Source organism: Bos indicus, chromosome 2 (assembly GCF_029378745.1).
Source record: "Bos indicus isolate NIAB-ARS_2022 breed Sahiwal x Tharparkar chromosome 2, NIAB-ARS_B.indTharparkar_mat_pri_1.0, whole genome shotgun sequence".
NCBI lineage: Eukaryota > Metazoa > Chordata > Mammalia > Artiodactyla > Bovidae > Bos > Bos indicus.
Window position 1 is genome coordinate 91,271,551 of NC_091761.1, and position 20,322 is coordinate 91,291,872.

The window sequence follows — 20,322 nt, forward strand, 5'->3', positions numbered from 1 at the left end:
CCCTTCCAGCCTTTGCGGCCAATGAGCAGCTAGTGACCCGGGACGGGTAAAGCCTTAAAGGCCGGAATGATTAGCCGAAAGCGCAGTCCCGCCCCTGGCTCCTCCCAGCCCTCGCGCCCCGCCCAGACCCGTCACCGCCCCGCCTCCGTCTCCCGCCCGCCTGCCTAGCAGCGGGGTGACACGGGGCTTTGGCTTGAGAAGGGGGCGAGGGAAGCGAGTTAGACGTCGGCTTGGCGGCAGCGGCGGCGGCACAACCCCCCAATGTGAGCGCGGTGTTGGGTAGCGGGTCATAGGGAAACGAGGGCCGCGTGGCAGAAATGGGAGGGCCCCGGGTGCTTGGTGGCGAACGCGCTCTAGAGTGAGGGGCTGCCGAGAGGGGGCGAGGTTGACCGGGGCGTGTCCCTGTGCGGTCGGGAGGGCGTGGATAGCGGCTCGGGGGACGCCCTGCTCTTCTTGTCTCCTTTCCAAAGCTTCTCTTGGCAGCTTGGCACAAATTAAGTTTGCCTCCCTTTCGGTTGGCTGGGCGGCGAGGTGGAAATTTAAAGATCCCCAAAACACTTGGAGGCTTTCCCAGGGTGTTTTCCTTGCTGGTGCGTTTGTGCTCCTTTCTTCTTGCTGGATGGAGAGGTAGAGAGGCTAGGTGGGCTGGTCGACCTTTGCTGTCTGAGGATTGTTCAAACAAACCAGGAATTCTTCACCCTCCTCCCCACGCCCTGCCCTGCAAAACAACAGCAAACATTCCCAACAAGTTTTAAGAAGCCGACTGTAAAATTCTGAGGGATTCTATGTCTGCAATGTGTCTGTAGTAAGTTGTGCTCTTTCTTAAGTTTACAGAAAGTCTATGAGTGGCATTTTTGCTGCTTATTATCATTGGACAATTTTTTTTTTGTTATAAGTACTCATCTTTGAGTTCTGTCCAAGGGGATTCTGACTTTATGTTGATATGAAATATTGCATTAGTTGTGATGTTTTCCTGAAACGAGTTTCTGTGAAATTCAGTCAGTTGTTAAAGCTTAGCCAGTTGTTCGTGGATGTGAGGTAGATAAATTTCTAGTTCAGATAAACCTGCAGTTACTATTATAGCCTCTTTTTAAAACAAATCCTTGGCATGTTTTTCTCTTTCACAGATTTTTATAATTATCCAACGACCACTGATGAAGATAGGTTGGAGTAACTGCTGAAACTGAATTTTGTTGACCAGAAGGCAGTCCATTTGTTCCACTTCTTTTTGTTTTCCTTACTGCTTTGAGCTTTACTGTAACGGCTGAAAAACTTGGAAAATAAAATGAACACTCTATGGTCTTGAACTTTTTTTTTTTTTTTTGGAGGAAAAATTAAAGTGCCAGAGTGAAAGCCAGAATGGCATCTAGAGAGAGACTCTTTGAACTTTGGATGCTTTATTGTTCAAAGGTAACTGCTTTCCTTTTTTATTTCTAATTTTAAAATACTTATAAAATTTTGTGACTTGCCTTATCAGCAATTTATTTAATTGATAATGGCATATTTATTCCCAGTATTGACTTTAAGAACACGAAATTTTCTTTTTTCCACTTCATCAGATTTGAACACAAACAGTATTGGCATGCTATTGAAAACTGTAGGGTGTGGTTTTAATTTGACTTCAGTGATCCTAAACTTATATAAGTAAAATTATGACCTTTGAGAAAAGTAAAATATTTGTACTTTTGTTTGTGCTAGTTTTTCCTCCCACACTTCGGAGTAAAAATAGAGATATTTTTATGAGAAGAGAATTAAGCATTTTTCTCATAATTAACCTCTTAAAAGGTTATTATATAAAAAGGCTATTGATTTGAAGTGGTTACTGTAAGCTTGCCCTGATGTTGGCACCATTGTCTCCCTTGATCCTCACAATAATTTTGGGAAATGTGTATTGTAATTACCCACTGCGCGCCCCCCCCCCACTTTTTTTTTTTTAATTTTTATTAATGAGAACTGATGCAGAATTTAAAGAGGTTAGTGAGAAGCAGCCCCTTCTGCTTCTGAATATAGCTGGTAAGTCAGCACTGCCGATTCAAGTCTGTGCTCTTATCTATTATGACTCCTCACTATTTTTACTTTAGTTGCTCAAAAATTATTTTTTCTCTCTTCATCTTTATGTGAATTTTTACATGTTAGTTTTGATTGCATGTTATTAGAGGAGAAGGGTACTACTTTAAAACATGTTTTTCAAGTGAGGAGCTACATTACTACTTTGAAGATATTGGCATGTGTTAGAGTAACATCTCTAATTCATTACTTAAATTACTTTAGGTCTCTGTGAAGGTCTCAGCTTCTGTTTCTGCATAATCCCTTAGGGCTCCCTTTCAATACTTTGAGCTCTTTAAAGAACAAGTTATTCTTTAACAGATGATCTCAATTATCTTAATATTAAATATTAGAGCTCACTCTGGAATTTTCTGTGACTTCCTGGTTTGGTATTTCTTACTGAAGGACATATACTTTGAAATATTTAATATGGATTTTTGAAATAGTTTTTAGTCTTGTGTAATTTAATGCCAGAAATGAATTTTTAAAAATAGGCCACTCTTCCAATAAAAAAGGAATCCAATTCATTACTTTTGAAAATAGTCACTAACACATGTCAGCCGAAAGTTAAAATGTGTTTTACATTTTGGTATGTGTGCCCAGTAGTTTGAAAATGACTCCTTTAAAAATCCATCAAACTTAATAGGTTTTACACTTTAAGAATGACAAAAAAGTAAATGGAGTTACACTGTCTTACTAATTAGTCATGTTGTTTCTAGGTCGAGTTCATGTTTTATTCAAGGGACACTGTGCTTATTGAAAAGATAGTGCAATTTTGTTGACATACGCAGAATTTTGTTTTTAATGACTTAACATAAATGTGAATCCTTACTATATTATGAGAATGTTTGAGTAAATATTGAAGCCCCTTCGTGGTCAAATTTTGAAATTTATGCTTGGGCTGGAAGATCAATCCCATTTTTATATTTAAGATTTAAATCACTTGTGCTCTTAATAAGATCATGATTTTTTCAGCTGTTTTCATAAATCATTATTTAAAGTAATGATTTTATGTTTCAACAATTCATGAATAAGCTCTTATAAGCCAGACAACAACTGTCTTTTCGTTCAACACCTTGAATTCAAGTAGCTTCCAAATATGCATCATAGATTTAAGCCTTTTGCTTGCTAGTGAGGATGATTCCCTAATACCCAGTTCTTTGTGGTACTATCTTCTAGCCTTACCGCTCTCACTCTAGCACACAGCCCTTCAAACCACCTGGCTTTCTCTTTTTCTCTTGACTAACATTTAAGACTTTCTTTTTACACCTTTGATGGGTTTTCTGACTGCTTCAGGACTGCTCAGATCTTCTTTTAACTTGGCTTGGACTTAGACCCCTTTTTGGGCTTGCAGTTGTGGTGTCTAGTTTTGGCTCTGCTGCTTTGTTTTGCGACCTTGCTCAGGACTTATCTCTTTGGGTTCAGTTCTCTTATTTGTCAAGTAGTACTGTGTATACAAGGAGAATTCTTGTCTAACTCACTGTATGATTTTCAAATGATTTTCATTTGTTTTGACCTCTGGGACAAGGAGCTTTTTTAAATCCCTTTTCTGTGGATTATCATGTGATACTTTGTAGTTCATCTTTCTTTTTTAAACTTTTATTATGGGAAATTTCAAACCAGCACAAATAGAGAGGATACTGTAGTGAACACTTTGGTATCTGTTACTATGCTTCAATAACTATCAGTTCATATTCAATGATGTTTCAGCTATAACCCTTCCCTAACCCTTCTCCCCACCCCTGAATTATTTTAAAGGAAATCTTAGACAACGTATCTGATCCATCAATTTTTCTTAAATTTTTTAATTGAAGGACAATTGCTTTACTGAATTTTGTGGTTTTCTGTCATACATCAACAAGAATCAGCCATGGGTACACCTATGTCCCCTCCACCCCCAACCTCCTTCTCTTCTCCCTTCCCATCCCACCCACCCTTCAGCCTGTCACAGAGCCCCTGTTTGAGGTCCCTGAGTCATAGAGCAAATTCCTATTGGCTATCTCTTTTACATATGGTATTGTAATTTCCATGTTACTCTCTCCATACATCTCCCCTTGATCCGTAAATATTTAAAAATATATCTGTAAAGTAAGAACTCCTCTTAAAAACATAATCTCAATATAATTCTTTAAATTATCAAATATCTGGTCAGTTTTCAAACTTTCCTAAGCTTCATAAGTGTTATTTCCCTACTGTTTGACATAGTATTTAAACAAAACATACTTGTATTTTGCTGAAAATTTATCTGTGAAGTCTTAATCTGTAGGTTCCCCCTCACCACACTTTTTATCCCTACTATTTGTTTGTTGAAGAAACCAGGTTTTGACATTAAAATTTCCTCAGTTGGGTTTTGCACGTTGAATTCCCTTGAGTTTAATTGTTGGGCTTCCTTTGTGGCTCAGCTGGTAAAGAATCCGCCTGCAATGTGGGAGACCTAGGTTCAGTCCCTGGTTTGGGAAGATCCCCTGGAGAAGGGAATGGCTACCCACTCCAGTATTCTGGCCTGAAGAATTCCATGGACTGTACAGTCCATGGGGTTGCAAAGAGGCGGACAAAACTGAACAACTTTCACTTAATTGTTACATCTGCTGGTGTTTGCGCACTGGCAGATCAGGAGGCTTCGTTGATTCACATTCTTTTTGGTGTGGGGAGCCTAGTATAATTCATGAGTATCTTGGCCATCAGTGACTTTTGCCTATACACATTAATTATTTCAGTAGGAGTGTGAAAAACTATGATATCCCAATTTTATCTTTTATTTATTAGTAGAACATATATAGAAAAATGTCTCCTCATCAATTATTTGATGACAGTTCCTTAAAGGGAAGTCAGGCAGAATAAATGTTTGATTCTTTCTCTTTGTTTTCAGAATAATGCCTTGATTACTAGCATCCTCCCAAGGTGACCAGTTAATTTTCTTAACTATCAAGTTCATCTTAATGAGTAAAATTTAAACACTGTCTTCTGTTTTGCTGCCCTAGTTGGTATTCCATTCATATTAAACACTGTACACATACCTGACTAAAGAAGACTTTGAAGATTTATGAAGGTCTGCTTCAGGGCAGTATGTATGGTTAAGACATCTTCCCTGTTTGCCACACTGCAAACCTTGGCACAGATATTCCATGGTGTATTTGCAGTAAATGAATATTAAGATGCTGTCATACTGTTCTGTCTAAAGTGATGTATTAAAGGTTGCCATTGAGCATTATCTCCAGGCCAGAATACTTGAGTGGGTAGCCTTTCCCTTCTCCAGGGTATCTTCCCAACTCAGGGATCAAACCCAGGTCTCCCGCATTGTATGTGGATTCTTTAACAGCTGAGCCACAAGGGAAACCCAACAATACCTGAGTGGGTAGCCTATCCCTTCTCCAGGGGATGGTTCCGACGCAGGAATTGAACCAGGGTCTCCTGCATTGGCAGGTGGATTCTTTATCAATTGAGCTATTAGGGAAGCCCCAAAAGAACCTCATGAGAGTTTTATAGATGTTTAAATAGGACTTTTATCAGAAAGAACCATTGGGTAAATACTGCTTGGTCAAAGGAATACTAAAGAGATGTATAAAGATGTCTTCTTCCCATTAGTCTAGATTCAGTTGCAAGCCTAAATCCTAGTATTAAAGTTTTTAAAGTAGAATTAAGATAAATCCAGTGTTTGCCAGGTGGGTCTCACATATTAAACTCAATATTTCAGAAAAATTTGGCTAAAACACTTTGTAATTTGTTTTTTTTTTTAACCAAAGTTTTCAGGTCTAACTTTTCACTTTCTAGGAATAGGATTTGATTGTTAAAAACATGCATCTTCCTTGCAGGTTATTTATTAACCTCATGTAGTTGTTTTTATATAATCGAGGCAGGATGATTTCTGATTACCCGACATGCCTGTTCTGTATAGAATCTTGCCCCAGTGTATAAGACTAGTAATTCAGTTCTGTAGTCTGAACTTTTCTTGTCTCCAAACAGGCATCCCCACCCAGGGTCAAGGATTTCATCAACAATGCATTTCATATAGCTCTTGTAAGTTAAACATTAACTTGGAAACAGGTTTACTCTTGTTCCTGGATTTTAGTTGAGTGGTTAAGTACTTCTTGTCTGAGCATATTTTTCTGAAGTGTAGAAAGCAGCTTTATTTTTTAATATCTAAAGATTTTAGTTTATTTTATCTGTGTTAGGCACCCTCTTATTCCCTGTATCTTTTGACATTATTTCTTTCCTTAATGTGCTTATGGTAAGAGAGATGGTGCTGAGAACAATTTTGGTGTGTACATTATCATGCAACTTTTTGGAATTCATACATTGGGGAACAAGCATGTATGTATCCCTGTCACAACTGTTCCCCTTAGAGGGCCTAAGGATATATTTCTGTTCAACGTTTATTCTTTTGGAAGTCCTTCAGTTGGTCACCAAGTATGCAGAAGAGAAACTGAGTTCTCAGATTCTTTGATAAAGTTGGTTTTGGTCTATGTAGTGGAAAGTATCAACTGTATTAACTCAGTAAAAAGATACAAAGTGAGTAAAAAACATATGTTGAAAAGTGGCAATGTGAGTTGAAATTTCATGGTTCATTTTTGTCACTGGCCTTTTTTTTTTTTCCCCGAGATTCAATTTACACTGAAAAATTCTGTGAAACTTCAGAATTAGAGCCAAGATTTAGTCCCAGTTCTCTTTCTGATTTTAAGGACCCAGATCAGGTTATGTAATTTCTTTATGTTTCAGTTTTTTTGTCTGTCAAATGGAAAATAAAGCTATTGTGCATATCTTCCAAAGTTGTTGAGAACAAAACAAATTGACTGTATTTAAATGCATTTTAAGGGTAAGAAATATAAAATATCATCTTTATTAGTATTTAAAGAACACATATATGATCATGTGAGTATGTGTATCAAGATTACTTCCATTTTGTCTTTATATTGTATAATGATAGTGGGAAATATTCTCTTGTTTTAACCAGTAGTGATGAATGTGCTCATGAATGTCTAAATTTTTAATCTGTATTTATATTTGCTTTCAAGCTTAGTGCTTAATTATCCTAATAATGCTTCAGGATTTTTTTTTTTCTTTTTTTTTTTACTCTAAACCAAGTTTGTTTTGGATCTTGGTGATGCTCCATTTCCTGCTGTTGCTCTTTGTCCTGCTAAATCTGGAATATGACTGAAATAGATAGTTTTGCAGTGAGCTCAGAGTAAACTTCCTTTTCAGAATAAAAGTTTTGCTTCATAAGGAAGGTAGAATTTAGAGGTATTTTATTTAGATAAAAAGGCAAATACCTCTTTTGATACATAGTTTTTGGAAAAAACAGATGAATGAATACTCTTCTAAATCAGAAAATTATAATTTATTTTTACAGGTTTAGTTATAATCATAAGTGAAGCTTTTGGCAGGATGTACCATATACATCAACCCTTATAATTTAGCTCATTTTTAATAAGTCTCTGGTATGTGCAAAATGTAGATAGAAATAGCTCTTAATTTTCTATGGCTTAATAAATGACTTTGTATATAAGGAAAGTGTTGTTGTTTGACTGAGGCAAAACAAAATCATCAGCTTAGTAGTATTGGTTATCAATTGCATGTTTATTTTAGGAAGTTAGATGTGAAAGAAAGTAAGAAATGAGTACTTTTTGTTAATAGAGTTGCCCTTAGGAAAGGAATATTACTAGTTTTGTAGTTTGACTTGTGAACTTACACACTACACTAAAAAGTTGTTAAGATGCATGAAAATTTATTCTTTTCTTTTGAATACCATAATTTAAGTTTCCCTGGTAGAAGGTTGAATTGATAGCCTGTCAATGTGTAGATGTGGAGGAAGAGGGAAAAGAAAGAGCCTAAAATAATTTTCAGGTTTTACAAACTTAGTACTTGGTCATCCCATTCAGCAAGTTGACTAGGTTTTCAGGTGAACATGTGAATTTGCAGTGCCTGAGGGATGTCTAAGTAGAGAAACACCCCCACAAAATGGAGTTTAGAAGGTGATCTATGCTGGAAATAAAGATCTGAGAGTTGTCACAGTGGCAGTTATTGAAGAGTTACTTGAGAGTAAGAAGAAAAGAGGATCAGAGTCAGGGAGTCCTGATGAACATTATCATTTAAGAGGAGGATAGAGGAAGAAAAGTTAGGAGTTGGAATGGGAGGAGAACCAGGAATGAGTGGTTGCCTCTGAAAGTAGAGTAGTCAGTAGTATCCAATTCCACATAGCTTTGAAGTAAAGCATTATGGAGCATGTATTGGATTCCACAGTTAAGAGATTATTGGTGGCTTTAGCAAAGCAGTTCTAAAAAGAATGGAGAAAAAAGATGTTAAAAATACAAGTCCCTATTTTAAGTTGAATTCAACAGAATTAAAATTATGACAGACTGCCATTAAAGTTGTAAATGTTTACTCTTGATTTTTGTACTCTTCTACCTTTCAAACTTATTCTTAACTACATCTAAGGAATATCAGCATTTGCTTTGAATTTATGTATTTTGACTTATGTATTTTATGTAATTACTTACGTAATTTATGTGTTTTACCAGATTTAGACTGGTAAAATTACTCTTTGGTTGAACCAAAGCATTAACTGGTCCATGCATTTCACAGAGAAGTCATTCAAGCATTTCAAAACAGTTTGCCTCTTTAAAAAAAATAAGTGGTTTTGTTTGATGCATTTAATTTAACTACAACATAATCTTTCCTGATAATAAACATTAGAATAGTAGGAAAGATATGTACTGTTTCAGCTTATGCTGTCACTGTGAGGTGAGTTTATACTTTTTTACTGAATAATTTTGACTTAGAATTTTTCTCAAAATATAAATTTAATTTTAAAATATAAAATTTCATTTTTCTAATAAATGAACTTCATTTGAAGGATAAAAATATATAGACTTTCTAATTTTGGTTATGCTCTAAGAAAAGTAGTAAAGATGTTTTACTGAGTTTTAAAATTTTTTAAGAAAAAATTTAGTAAAATGCAGATATGCAAAAAGTAAAAATTTCATTATTCAGAAATTTTTAGAGTACTTTTATGCATGTGATTGAAATCTATGTAAATTAGTTAGATTTGCTACTACAAAACATTAAGATACTAAATTTGAAAAACTTCTATCTGATGTGAAATTTGAACATTGTTTTAAGCTTCTAAGCCCCATTTAAAAAGTGTCAAAGTTATATTTATTTAATGCCTATGTAGCGATATCCTTTTCCTTTCTAAAGAATTTATTTTAGTCCAATTTAGCTAGTTTTATTGGATGCCTGGGACTTCCCTGTAGCTCAAACAGTAAAAAATCTGCCTGCAGTGCAGGGGACCCGGTTTGATCCCTGGGTAAGGAAGATCCTCTGGAGAAGGGAATGGCAGTCCTCTTCAGTACTTTTGCCTGGAGAATCCTATGGACAGAGAAGCCTAACAGGCAATAGTGTGTGGGATCACAAAGAGTCAGACACGGCTAAGTGACTAACACACACACAGTTATTTACTGTCATTTTATTTCTTGAATTTTATATTTTTCCTGTTTTTAGAAATTCGGTCATTTAAAAAAAGTAAATTATTTTTTTAGAGCAGTTTCAGGTTCACAGCAAATTGAACAGGAAGTTCCTATGTATCCCTTGTACATATATGTACAACCTTCCCTGTTATTGACATCCCACACCATAGTGGTAAATGACCACTTGACTGACTCCTGAAAACACTTGAATCAGGAATGTTTTTACCTGTTCACTCTGTGTGAAACTCCAAGAAGAACACAAAAAGTTAACAGGACATACCTAATATTCCAGCATTTAAGAGGTTGGTCTTTACAAGCTCTGCTAATATTAAATGATAATTTTCTATACTCTATTGATCAAATGTAGCATTTCATTAACCCTGCGTGTGGGTAGCTCAGTGGTAAAGAATCTGCCTGCCAATGCAAGAGACACTGGTTCGATCCTGGATTGGAAAGATCCGCTGGAGGAGGAAATGGAAACCTACTTCAATATTCTTGCCTGGAAAATTCCACGACAGAGAAACTGGTGGGCAATAGTTCATGGGGTTGCAAAGAGTTGGACATGACTGAGCATGCACACACAAATGAATAGTTACTTAAAATCTAAGAAATATCTAAAGTAAAAATTTACATCTTTCTCACTCGGGGTAAAGAGATGGGAATACTAGACCACCTGACCTGCCTCTTGAGAAATCTGTATGCAGGTCAGGATGCAACAGTTAGAACTGGACATGGAACAACAGACTGGTTTCAAATCTGTAAAGGAGTACGTCAAGGCTGTATATTATCACCCAACTTAATTAACTTATATGCAACGTACATCATGAGAAATGCTGGGCTGGATGAAGCACAAGCTGGAATCAAGATTGCCAGGAGAAATATCAATAAACTCAGATATGCAGATGACACCGCCCTTATGGCAGAAAGTGAAGAGGAACTAAAGAGCCTCTTGATGAACATGAAAGAAGAGAGTGAAAAAGTTGGCTTAAAGCTCAACATTCAGAAAACTAAGATCATGGCATCTGGTCCCATCTCTTCATGTCAGATAGATGGGGAAACAGTGGAAACAGTGTCAGACTTTATTTTTGGGGGCTCTGAAATCACTGCAGGTGGTGATTGCAGCCATGCAATTAAAAGATGCTTACTCCTTGGAAGGAAAGTTATGACCAACCTAGATAGCATATTGAAAAGCAGAGACATTACTCTGCCAACAAAGGACCATCTAGTCAAGGCTATGGTTTTTCCAGTGGTCATGTATGGATGTGACAGTTGGACTGTGAACAAAGCTGAGCGCCAAAGAATTGAGCTTTTGAACTGTGGTGTTGGAGAAGACTTTTGAGAGTCCTTTGGACTGTAAGGAGATCCAGCCAGTCCATCCTAAAGGAGATCAGTCCTGGGTGTTCTTTGGAGGGACTGATGCTGAAGCTGAAAGTCCAGTACTGTGGCCACCTCATGCGAAGTGTTGACTCATTGGGAAAGACCCTGATGCTGGGAGGTATTGGGGGCAGGAGAAGGGGCGACAGAGGATGAGATGGCTGGATGGCATCACTGACTCGATGGACATGAGTTTGAGTGAACTCCGGGAGTTGATGATAGACAGGGAGGCCTGGCGTGCTGCGATTCATGGTGTCGCAAAGAGTCCGACACGTCTGAGCAACTGAACTGAGGGGTTGGTATATTCTAGCTTATTTTTTATGCACAGGCCTCTTTTAGAATATAGCTTCTTTTGTTTGTGCTAAAATGGCTTCACACGACTGAGCAACTGAACTGAAAATCACTGCAAATGGTGACTGCAGCCGTGAAATAAAAAGACGCTTACACCTTGGAAGAAAAGTTATAACCAACCTAGACAGAATATTAAAAAACAGAGATGTTACTTTGCCAACAAAGGTCTGTCTAGTCAAAGCTATGGTTTTTCCAGTAGTCATGTATGCATATGAGAGTTGGAGTATAAAAAAAGCTGAGTGCCAAAGAATTGATGCTTTTGAACTGTGGTGTTGCAGAAGACTTTTGAGAGTCCCTTGGACAGCAAGGAAATCCAACCAGTCCATCCTAAAAGAAATCAGTCCTGAATATTCATTGGAAGGACTGATGCTGAAGCTGAAGCTCTAGTACTTTGGCCACTTGATGCAAAGACCTGACTCATTTGAAACCACTCTGATGCTGGGAAGGATTGAGGGCGGGAGGAGAAGGGGATGACAGAGAATGAGATGGTTGGATGGCATCATCAACTCAGTGAACATTAGTTTGAGTAAACTCCGGGAATTGATGATCGACAGGGATGCCTGGCGTGCTGCAGTCTATGGGGTTGCAAAGAGTCCGACACATCTGAGCAACTGAACTGAGGGGTTGGTATATTCTAGCTTATTTTTATGCACAGGCCTCTTTTAGAATATAGCTTCTTTTGTTTGTGCTAAAATGGCTTCCAAATCTTTCCTGGATGTAACTGGCTTTTTATCAGAATTTCCATCAAAATTTTGTATATTTCATCTGTTTGATTGACTGTGACTTCATCTGAAGTCATGCTTTTCCAGTTGGAGTCAGTTTTCCTCTTAGATTGTAGATTGTGAGATCTAAGGAAGATGAATGAAGTCATCAGTGATCGCTTAGTTGAAGAGGTAGTATTTGATCAAGGTTTGATATTGAAACTGCTAGTGAAGTTTGCTCAGTTGTGTCCAACTCTGTATGACCCCATGGACTATACAGTCCATGGAATTCTCCAGGCCAGAATACTAGAGTGGGTAGCCTTTCCCTTCTCCAGGGAATCTTCCCAACCCAGGGACTGAACCCAGGTCTCCCACATTGCAGGCAGCTGATTCTTTACCAGCTGAGCCACAAGGGAAGCCCTAGAATACTAGAGTGGGTAGCCTATCTCTTCTCCGGCAGATCTTCTTGACCCGGGAATTAAACCAGGATCTCCTGCTTTGGGGGCGGATTCTTTACCAACTGAGCTATGAGGGAAGCCCTAGTATTTTAATAGTCACAGAGGATATTCCAGACACCCAAGGCATGACCAAAAGTACAAAGGAAAAGTGATCTTAATATAGATTTGCATCATTAATGTCATGTTGTACCCTGCTGCTCTGTTTTTGTGCATATCTCTACTGAATAGCTCCATTTTGCTACCTAATTTAGTATAATTTTTTGAAGATATTTTGAACAGCAGTTAATCTCAACATCAGCAGCAGTTGATGTTGGAGTATCAACCATGCACATACATCTAGTGAAAGAAGATCAGCGTGAACACCTGTGACTAGGGTTGCACAGGCTATGACAATTATGTCATAACAGCAGCCTTCCTGAGAGCAACTGTAAGATGCATTTTGATTTCAAAGATGCCAAAGTATAAAAAATTATGTTTTAGAATCAGAGAAATATAGTATACAAGTGACCTAGCACTTTTAAAAATGAATGTCTAGAAATAGAAAAGAAGATCCCAATATTGATAAAGACCAATAAAAAGGATATGAGTTTAGATAGCTGAAGAGAATTAGAGAGTTGGAATGAAGATCACAAGAATTCTTTTAGAATATATCCTAGAAAGTCAAGGAGTTGGAAAATATGGAAGACTGAATAATAATATGAGAAGATTTAATACATATTTAATTGGTCTCAAAAGAAGAGTAAAGAAAGCATGAAATGAATGTTAGTATTTGAAGAGATTGCAGGTGAGAGCTTTCCAGGATTGATGAAAGTCTAGTGAAACCCACAGAGAACGATGAAAGCAAATTCCATACCAATATACATCATAGTGAAACCCTAGTGGTTCTGCAGAAAACCAAAGCAAAAGAAAGAAAGCTTAAAAGCTACCAGAGGAAAAAAGAACTGTCTTCAAAGGGATTACAAGTTAACACCTGATTTTTCAATAATAATGATTGTGAGGAGAGGACAATGGATTGATATCTTTAAAGGAAAGACTAATGTAGAATTTCCAACCAAGTGACGTTTCTTCAAAGAGGAAAGTGAAATAAAGCCATTTTCAGCAAAACAGAAACAGTTCAATTCATCAAGAAAATATAACAATTCTTGGTACTATTGTTGTTTAGTTGCTAAGTCGTATTGGACTCTTTTGGGACCCCATGGACTGTAGCCTGCCTGGCTCATCTGTCCATAGGGTTTCCCAGGCAAGAATACTGAAAAGTGAAAAAGTGGAAGTGTTAAGTCCCTCAGTTGTGTCTGACTCTTTGCGACCCCATGGACTAGAACCCACCAGGATCCTCTGTCCACAGGATTCTCTGGGCAAGAATACTGGAGTGGGTTGCCATTCCCTCCTCCAGGGGATTTTCCTACCCAGGGATTGAACCTGGGTCTCCCACATTGCAGGCAAATTCTTTGTGTTTTTTAAAATTTATTGATTTTTTAATTGAAGGATAATTGCTTTACAGAATTTTGTTTTCTGTCAAACCTCAACATAAATCAGCCATAGGTATACATACATATATCCCCTCCCTTTTGAACCTCTCTCCCATCTCCCTCCCATCCCACCCCTCTAGGTTGATACAGAGCCCCTATTTGAGTTTCCTGAGCCATATAGCAAATTCCTGTTGGCTATCTATTTTACATATGGTAATGTAAGTTTCCATGTTACTCTTTCCATACATCTCACCCTCTCCTCCCCTCTCCCCATGTCCACAAGTCTATGTTTGTTTCTCCATTGCTGCACTGTAAATAAATTCGTCAGTACCATTTTTCTAGAAAACATATGTATGCATTAGGCGGGCTGAATCTTTACTGTCTAAGCCACCAGGGAAGCAAGAATACTAGAGTGGGTTGCCATTTCCTTCTCCAGGACATCTTCTTGACCCAGGGATTGAACCTGCATGTCTTGCATCTCCCGCATTGCAGGTGGATTCTTTTCCGCTGAGCCACCAGGGAAGCACAGGAAACTGCAACAATTTTAAATTCATGTGCACCTCATAACATAGTCTCTAAAACAAGCATTGACAGCACTAGAGAGGAATAAACATATGACAGTCATGATAGGTTTTTTTTAACTTAACATAGGTTAGTAGTTTTTAAAAACATATTTTTCTCAGTAATTGATAGAATGAACAGACCAGAAAAAAAAAATCAGTGAAGATACTGAAGACTTAAACAATGTATGTTTTATGTTAGTTGCTCAGTCTTGTCCAACTTTTTGGGATCCCATGGACTGTAGCCCACCTGGCTCCTCTGTGGAATTCTGGCAAGAATACTGAGGTGGGTTGCCATTTCCTTCTCCAGGGGATCTTCCCGACCCAGGGATTGATCCTTGGTCTCCCGCATTACAGGCAGATTCTTTACTGTCTGATCTACCAGGGATTGAAACAGTAGAGTTGACAAATTAAAAGGGACTTACGTAGAACATTATACCCATACATTCCTTTCAAGTACACATATTTACAAAAATGATGATATGACAGAACTTAAAGCAAGTTTCATCAAATTTCAGATTATTGAAATAATAGAATATGTTTTCTAATGAGAATGTAGTTAAGGGAGAAATGCAGCTAAGGAACAAATTGCAAAAGTATTTTTTAAAAAGTCATACAGTTTAAAACAAAGGTTTGATTAAGAAATAAAGGAAAATTGGAATTTTTGTGGGGGAGAACTGAATGATAAAATTACACATTTAGATCCTTTTGGGAAGTACCTACAGCATTACCTGGGAAAATTTGTGGCTATAAATGTGTTAGAGAAAAAAGCTAAAATGAAATGAACTAGTCATTTGTGGTAGCCAAGCCTTCAAGATCCCACCTTGTCATATGCATGCCTTTTTACAGTCCTCCTACATTGTATTGGTTTGTCTATGATGTGTAGAATTTTTTGTTGTTGTTAATTTATTTATTTTTAATTGAAGGATAATTGCTTTACAGAAGTGTGTTGTTTTCTGTCAAACATCAGCATGAATCAGCCATAGGTATACATATGTCCCCTCCCTCTCGAACCTCCCTCACATCTCTGTCCCATCCCACCCCTCATCATTGTTACAGAGCCCCTGTTTCAGTTCCGAGTGATACAGCAAATTCCCATTGGCTGTCTACTTTATATATGGTAGTGTAAGTTTCCATGTTACTCTATCCCGATGTGTAGAATTTGGCAAAAGTGATGGTATATCGTTTCTGAAATTAGAAAAGACACTGTTTTTTCTACTGTTTCCATCTCAGTTGCTCTCTTTTTCCCTGTATCATTTGCTCTCTGGGAAACAAGCTGCTGTGTTATAAGTAGCCCTGTGTAGAACCCTATGTGAACAACCGAAACCTGGCCAACCACCACCTGAGTAAAGTTGAAAGTAGCTTCTCCAGCCAGTCAGTCTTTGCTGTGATTGCACTCTGGTTTCTATCTTCATCACAGGTTTGGGAGAAATGCTGAGCCAGAACCACCCAGCTAAGCTGTTTTTCAATTCTTGGCCCTAAAAATCTGAGATAATACTTGTTGTTCAAGCTCCTAAATTTAATTTGTTATGCAGGAATACATTAATATTATAGATAAATTTTCCATTTCAAGAAGACAATGAAAGAATAAAATAAGCCCAAAGTAGAGTGAAGGAAATTATAAGGTGTTTTTTTTTTTATGTAAAATTATGAACTTTATTATGTTTATTTTTCAGTTTTTCAGGGAGGTGTGCATAAGTAAGAAGATCAACAAACATTAAGGAATGATTAACTTTAATAAAAAATTATCCATTATTTAACACCTTGGCATGAGTAGCATAAACACAATCTGTATCTGGATATAATTTTAATTAAGAATCTAGAAGTGAGATTGGAGAAGGCAATGGCACCCCACTCCAGTATTCTTGCCTGGAAAATCCCATGGATGGAGGAGCCTTGTGGGCTTCAGTCCATGGGGTCGCTAAGAGTCGGACATGACTAAGCGACTTCACTTTCACTTTTCACTTTCATGCATTGGAGAAGGAAATGGCAACCCACTCCAGTGTTCTTGCCTGGAGAATCCCAGGAACAGCAGAGCCTGGTGGGCTGCCGTCAATGGGGTCGCACAGAGTCGGACACGACTGAAGCGACTTAGCAGCAGCAGCAGCAAGTGAGATTGAAAGTAAATCAATAATAGCTCTTCATTCTGCAAATCTTTCTAGTAGTCCTGGTGATATCATAGGGGAATTATAAGGTTTATTATAGAAATTACTCATAATAAAATACTGAATCTAAGAAAAGATAATCAGTAGTTCCAACATCACAGAAGAGATAACTAGATATATATCTTCTGAAGGACATATATAACATACCTGTGTTGTATTTTTTGCCAGAAAACCCCTAAATCTGACAATCTCTAGATTTACTACTTCACAGAAAATACAGAGGACTGAGAAACATGTTAAATGACAGTCAGCAAAATCTCTAATGTGAGAAATATTAAATCACAAATGGCATAGTGTCTTCAGCAAATAAATTAGAGAAAAAAGAAATGTAATAGAAACCCATAGGTTTAAAAAGACTTAAAACATATACCAACAAATTGCAATATATGGACTTTCTTTGGGTCCTGACTTTATCAGACAGTTAAGAAAGGCATTTCTGAGCAAGTCAGGAAAATCTGAACATCAATGGGTGTTAAAGGGCTATTAATTTTTTCAGATTGATAGTATTGTCATATTTTAAAAGATGTATTTTATGGTTATGTATTGAAGTATTTGTGGTTGAAATATGATGTCTGGATTTGCTTAAAAGTAATTCATTAGAGGACGGGAATATAGGTGAAATATATGTGTGTATCTAAAAGTTTATAAAACTTAAAAGAATATACGTGTGTGCTTGTGCTCAGTCATGTCCGACTCTTTGCACCCCATGGACTATAACCTGCCAGGCTTCTCTGTTGATGGGATTTTCCAAGCAAGAATACTGGAGTTGGATGCCATATCCTTCTCCAGGGGACTTTCCTCATCCAGGGATTGAACCCATGTCTCCTTCATTGTTCGTGGATTCTTTAACCACTGAGCCATCAGGGCTTGAAAGAATGTTAAAACCCAACTATTGTTATGTGGAGAAAGGAAGGTGTTCCCTCTATTCTTACCTGTAACCCTATCCCATAAGAACTTGGTGAAAGTATATGGCTCTCATAATCCTATTACTACTAAAGCTTCCCAGCAGTGGAGTGGATGTTATGAAAAAGTAAAAATTTCTCATGCTTGAATATAATTTAAGTCATCACATTCAGCTAGTGGTCACTGCATTGGACAGTACCTCTCTAAGTGTTTAGATGTCATCCTCTGGTAATGAGGAGCCTTTGAATGTATTTGAGCAGAAGAGAAGATTATATTTAAATTGAACAAATCCCGTTAGTAGCTGTGTGTCCACTGGGAGAAATTGAAACTACAGAGACCTGTGGGGATCTACATAACAGTCCAAAATGAACAGTTATTTTAATGGCAGATGATTGGATGGATATTTGAGTATAAAATCAATAAACTTGATTCTCAGTTATTTTATAATTGCTTATTTTATGACATTGGATCATGACCAACTTGATAGCAGAATCTGTGTCTTAATAATGGTAGCCGACATGTTTTGAGCATTTGCTAAATGTCAGGTATTGCCAAATGCCTTATATGTATTATCTCATTCGGTGCTTTCAACAGTGCTATAAAGAGAGTATTATTTTCATTTTATAAATCCAGAACAGATCAGAGAAATGAAGTTACCTGCTCACAGTCACACAGATAGTAAATGCAAACGGATGTGAAAGGAAAAGAATACAATTAAGATCATGTGGCACTGGGGATCATGAAATATTTAAGTATGCATATGGGTAGCTTAGAACATTCTTGTTTGGGAGTGTTACCTAATTTAGGCACATAATAGGTTATAAAAATAACTATACTTAGCCTATACTATGTGCTAGGCATTGTTCTAAGCCGTTGACACTTACTAGGTTATTTCATTTTCACAACCCTGTAAAGAAAGGTGCTATGATTATCTTCATTTTTACAGAAGAAACTTGTGCATACGTAGAGTGACTTGTTCAAGAAAGTGCAAAGCGGGGATTAGTGTCCATTTAATTTGACCTCGGTGCTTCTGCAGTACTTAATACATTTGTGTTTTGTGTTAATAAATATTGTGCAACTGGGTAGGTAGACCCTACTGTGTTATTTTATTGTACCACACTCTCATAACCATGAAAATGCCTAAGCTTGAGATTTAATTAATATTGTTTCTGGATGTGTGGACTTTTTTCCTTTTATGACCTTTGGCAGTTCAGTATAGATCATTTTAAGGGTTTTCTCAGGCTGTGTCGGATGTGGCTCTTTTATGTGTTAAAATTGTTTATGGACCTGAATGTACTGATCCTGACTCAGTTCCTCTTTTCCTCTTTTTGCTCACAAAGCCAAAGCTCCATTTTATTCCTGCTCACAATTCAAAAATAGTGTAGTGTAGTGGAGAGGACACAGTTGGATTCATATATCTTTGCATTTTAATCCCTGCACTATCAATGACTAGCTGTATGACCGTGGATAAGTTATATATCCTTAGAACTTTGCTTTTCTAACCTGTAAAATGAGAAAAATGAAACCCTCTCTCAGTGGTTGTAAGGAGTAAATGGGATAATGTATATTTTTAAAATAGCTGATGTAGTACTTGGACAGTCTTTTGGTGGGTTTCCCTGGTTGGTCAGTGGTAAAGAAGCTGCCTGCCAATGCAGGAGACTCAGGTTCTGTTGGAGAAGGAAAGGACCACCCACTCTAGTATTTGCTTGGGAATCCTATGGATAGAGGAGCCTGGCGGGATACAGTGAATGGGGTAGCAGAGAGCTGAATACAACTTAGTGACTAAATGACAACAATAGTACTTGGTACATTGCAAAATCTGAAAAGATTGTAACCGCTTCACTTCTTACTAGTAAAACATTTCCAGGTTTAAATACCATTTCTTTCCTTATAGTTAGTTGTTCACTTCCTAAGAGAACTCTGTACTTAGCAAACACTTGATAGCCCTGACTTTCAGACTTTGAACTAGATACTGTAGAGTTTCTAAATAATCTATAAGGAGAAATACATTAATTCTTTATGGCATTATGAGCTGTTCTGTGTTGAACTTTTACACGATTTATTAAAACTGCTCTGTTAAGAAAGAACTTCTTAATAGAGGCAGACTCCAGCTACTTGTATTTCTGGAGTCTTATCCTGAATGTTTGAATGAATGGATGATGTGCTGATTGGAAATGAAAAAAAACAATTAATGAAATCCTTGAGAAGATTTCTCACAAGAGGTAGTTCTTTTTCTGAAATATTTCCATCTTCTCAGTGATGATGTGGATTATAACAATTTATGATCTGATTTTGGAACAGTGTATTAATAGAAAAAATAAATACACAAAAGGTCAGCTGTCTGCATATTCTGGGAACATTCTTTTAGGAATTCTCATTTGTGTGTAATGCTTTTATTTTAGGGAAATAAATTACTTGAGTTCTTGTTATCCAAGAGCAGTGCCTAACAAATGATAAATAAAACTCCTGAGGGTCATGTTTAAATTGACTGGAGTAAAAAAGTGTTAAGAACATGAAGGAAACATTTTGAGCACCATTTTTAATGATGCAGTTTATATTTAAAAGAATTTATGAGAAATCATGGTTTTTTCCAAATCATCTTTGAGATATAACTTACCACAAAATGCACAGATTTTAAGTGTCAAATTTGATGAGTTTTGGTGCAGCAAACATTTGTGTAACTGCTGCCTAATAAAACAAATAGAAAATTTCTATTACCTGGGAAGATTTCCTCCATGCCCTTTTGTAGTCAGTCCTCTGCAAGACAGTCAGTGATCTAATTTCTGTCACCATAGGCTGCTCTAGAACTTTTATAATTGAAATCACAATTTC

The 20,322-nt window shown here is 37.2% G+C and overlaps 2 protein-coding genes across 3 annotated transcripts in view; both read left to right on the top strand.

Moving 5' to 3' along the window:
• CARF (calcium responsive transcription factor) overlaps positions 1–1,307 on the top strand; it is an 87,811-nt gene extending 86,504 nt beyond the window's left edge. Inside the window, exon 21 of the transcript XR_011561463.1 lies at positions 1,128–1,307. The gene's annotated coding sequence lies outside the window, so the exon portion shown is untranslated. The remainder of the gene's footprint in view (positions 1–1,127) is intronic.
• The window catches only part of NBEAL1 (neurobeachin like 1), a 159,797-nt gene continuing 140,741 nt past the window's right edge, over positions 1,267–20,322 (top strand). For both annotated transcript variants that reach the window (XM_070770452.1, XM_070770458.1), the window contains exon 1: positions 1,267–1,410. In XM_070770452.1, coding sequence (XP_070626553.1) covers positions 1,360–1,410 — 51 coding nt within the window. In that variant the 5' untranslated portion in view covers positions 1,267–1,359. The remainder of the gene's footprint in view (positions 1,411–20,322) is intronic.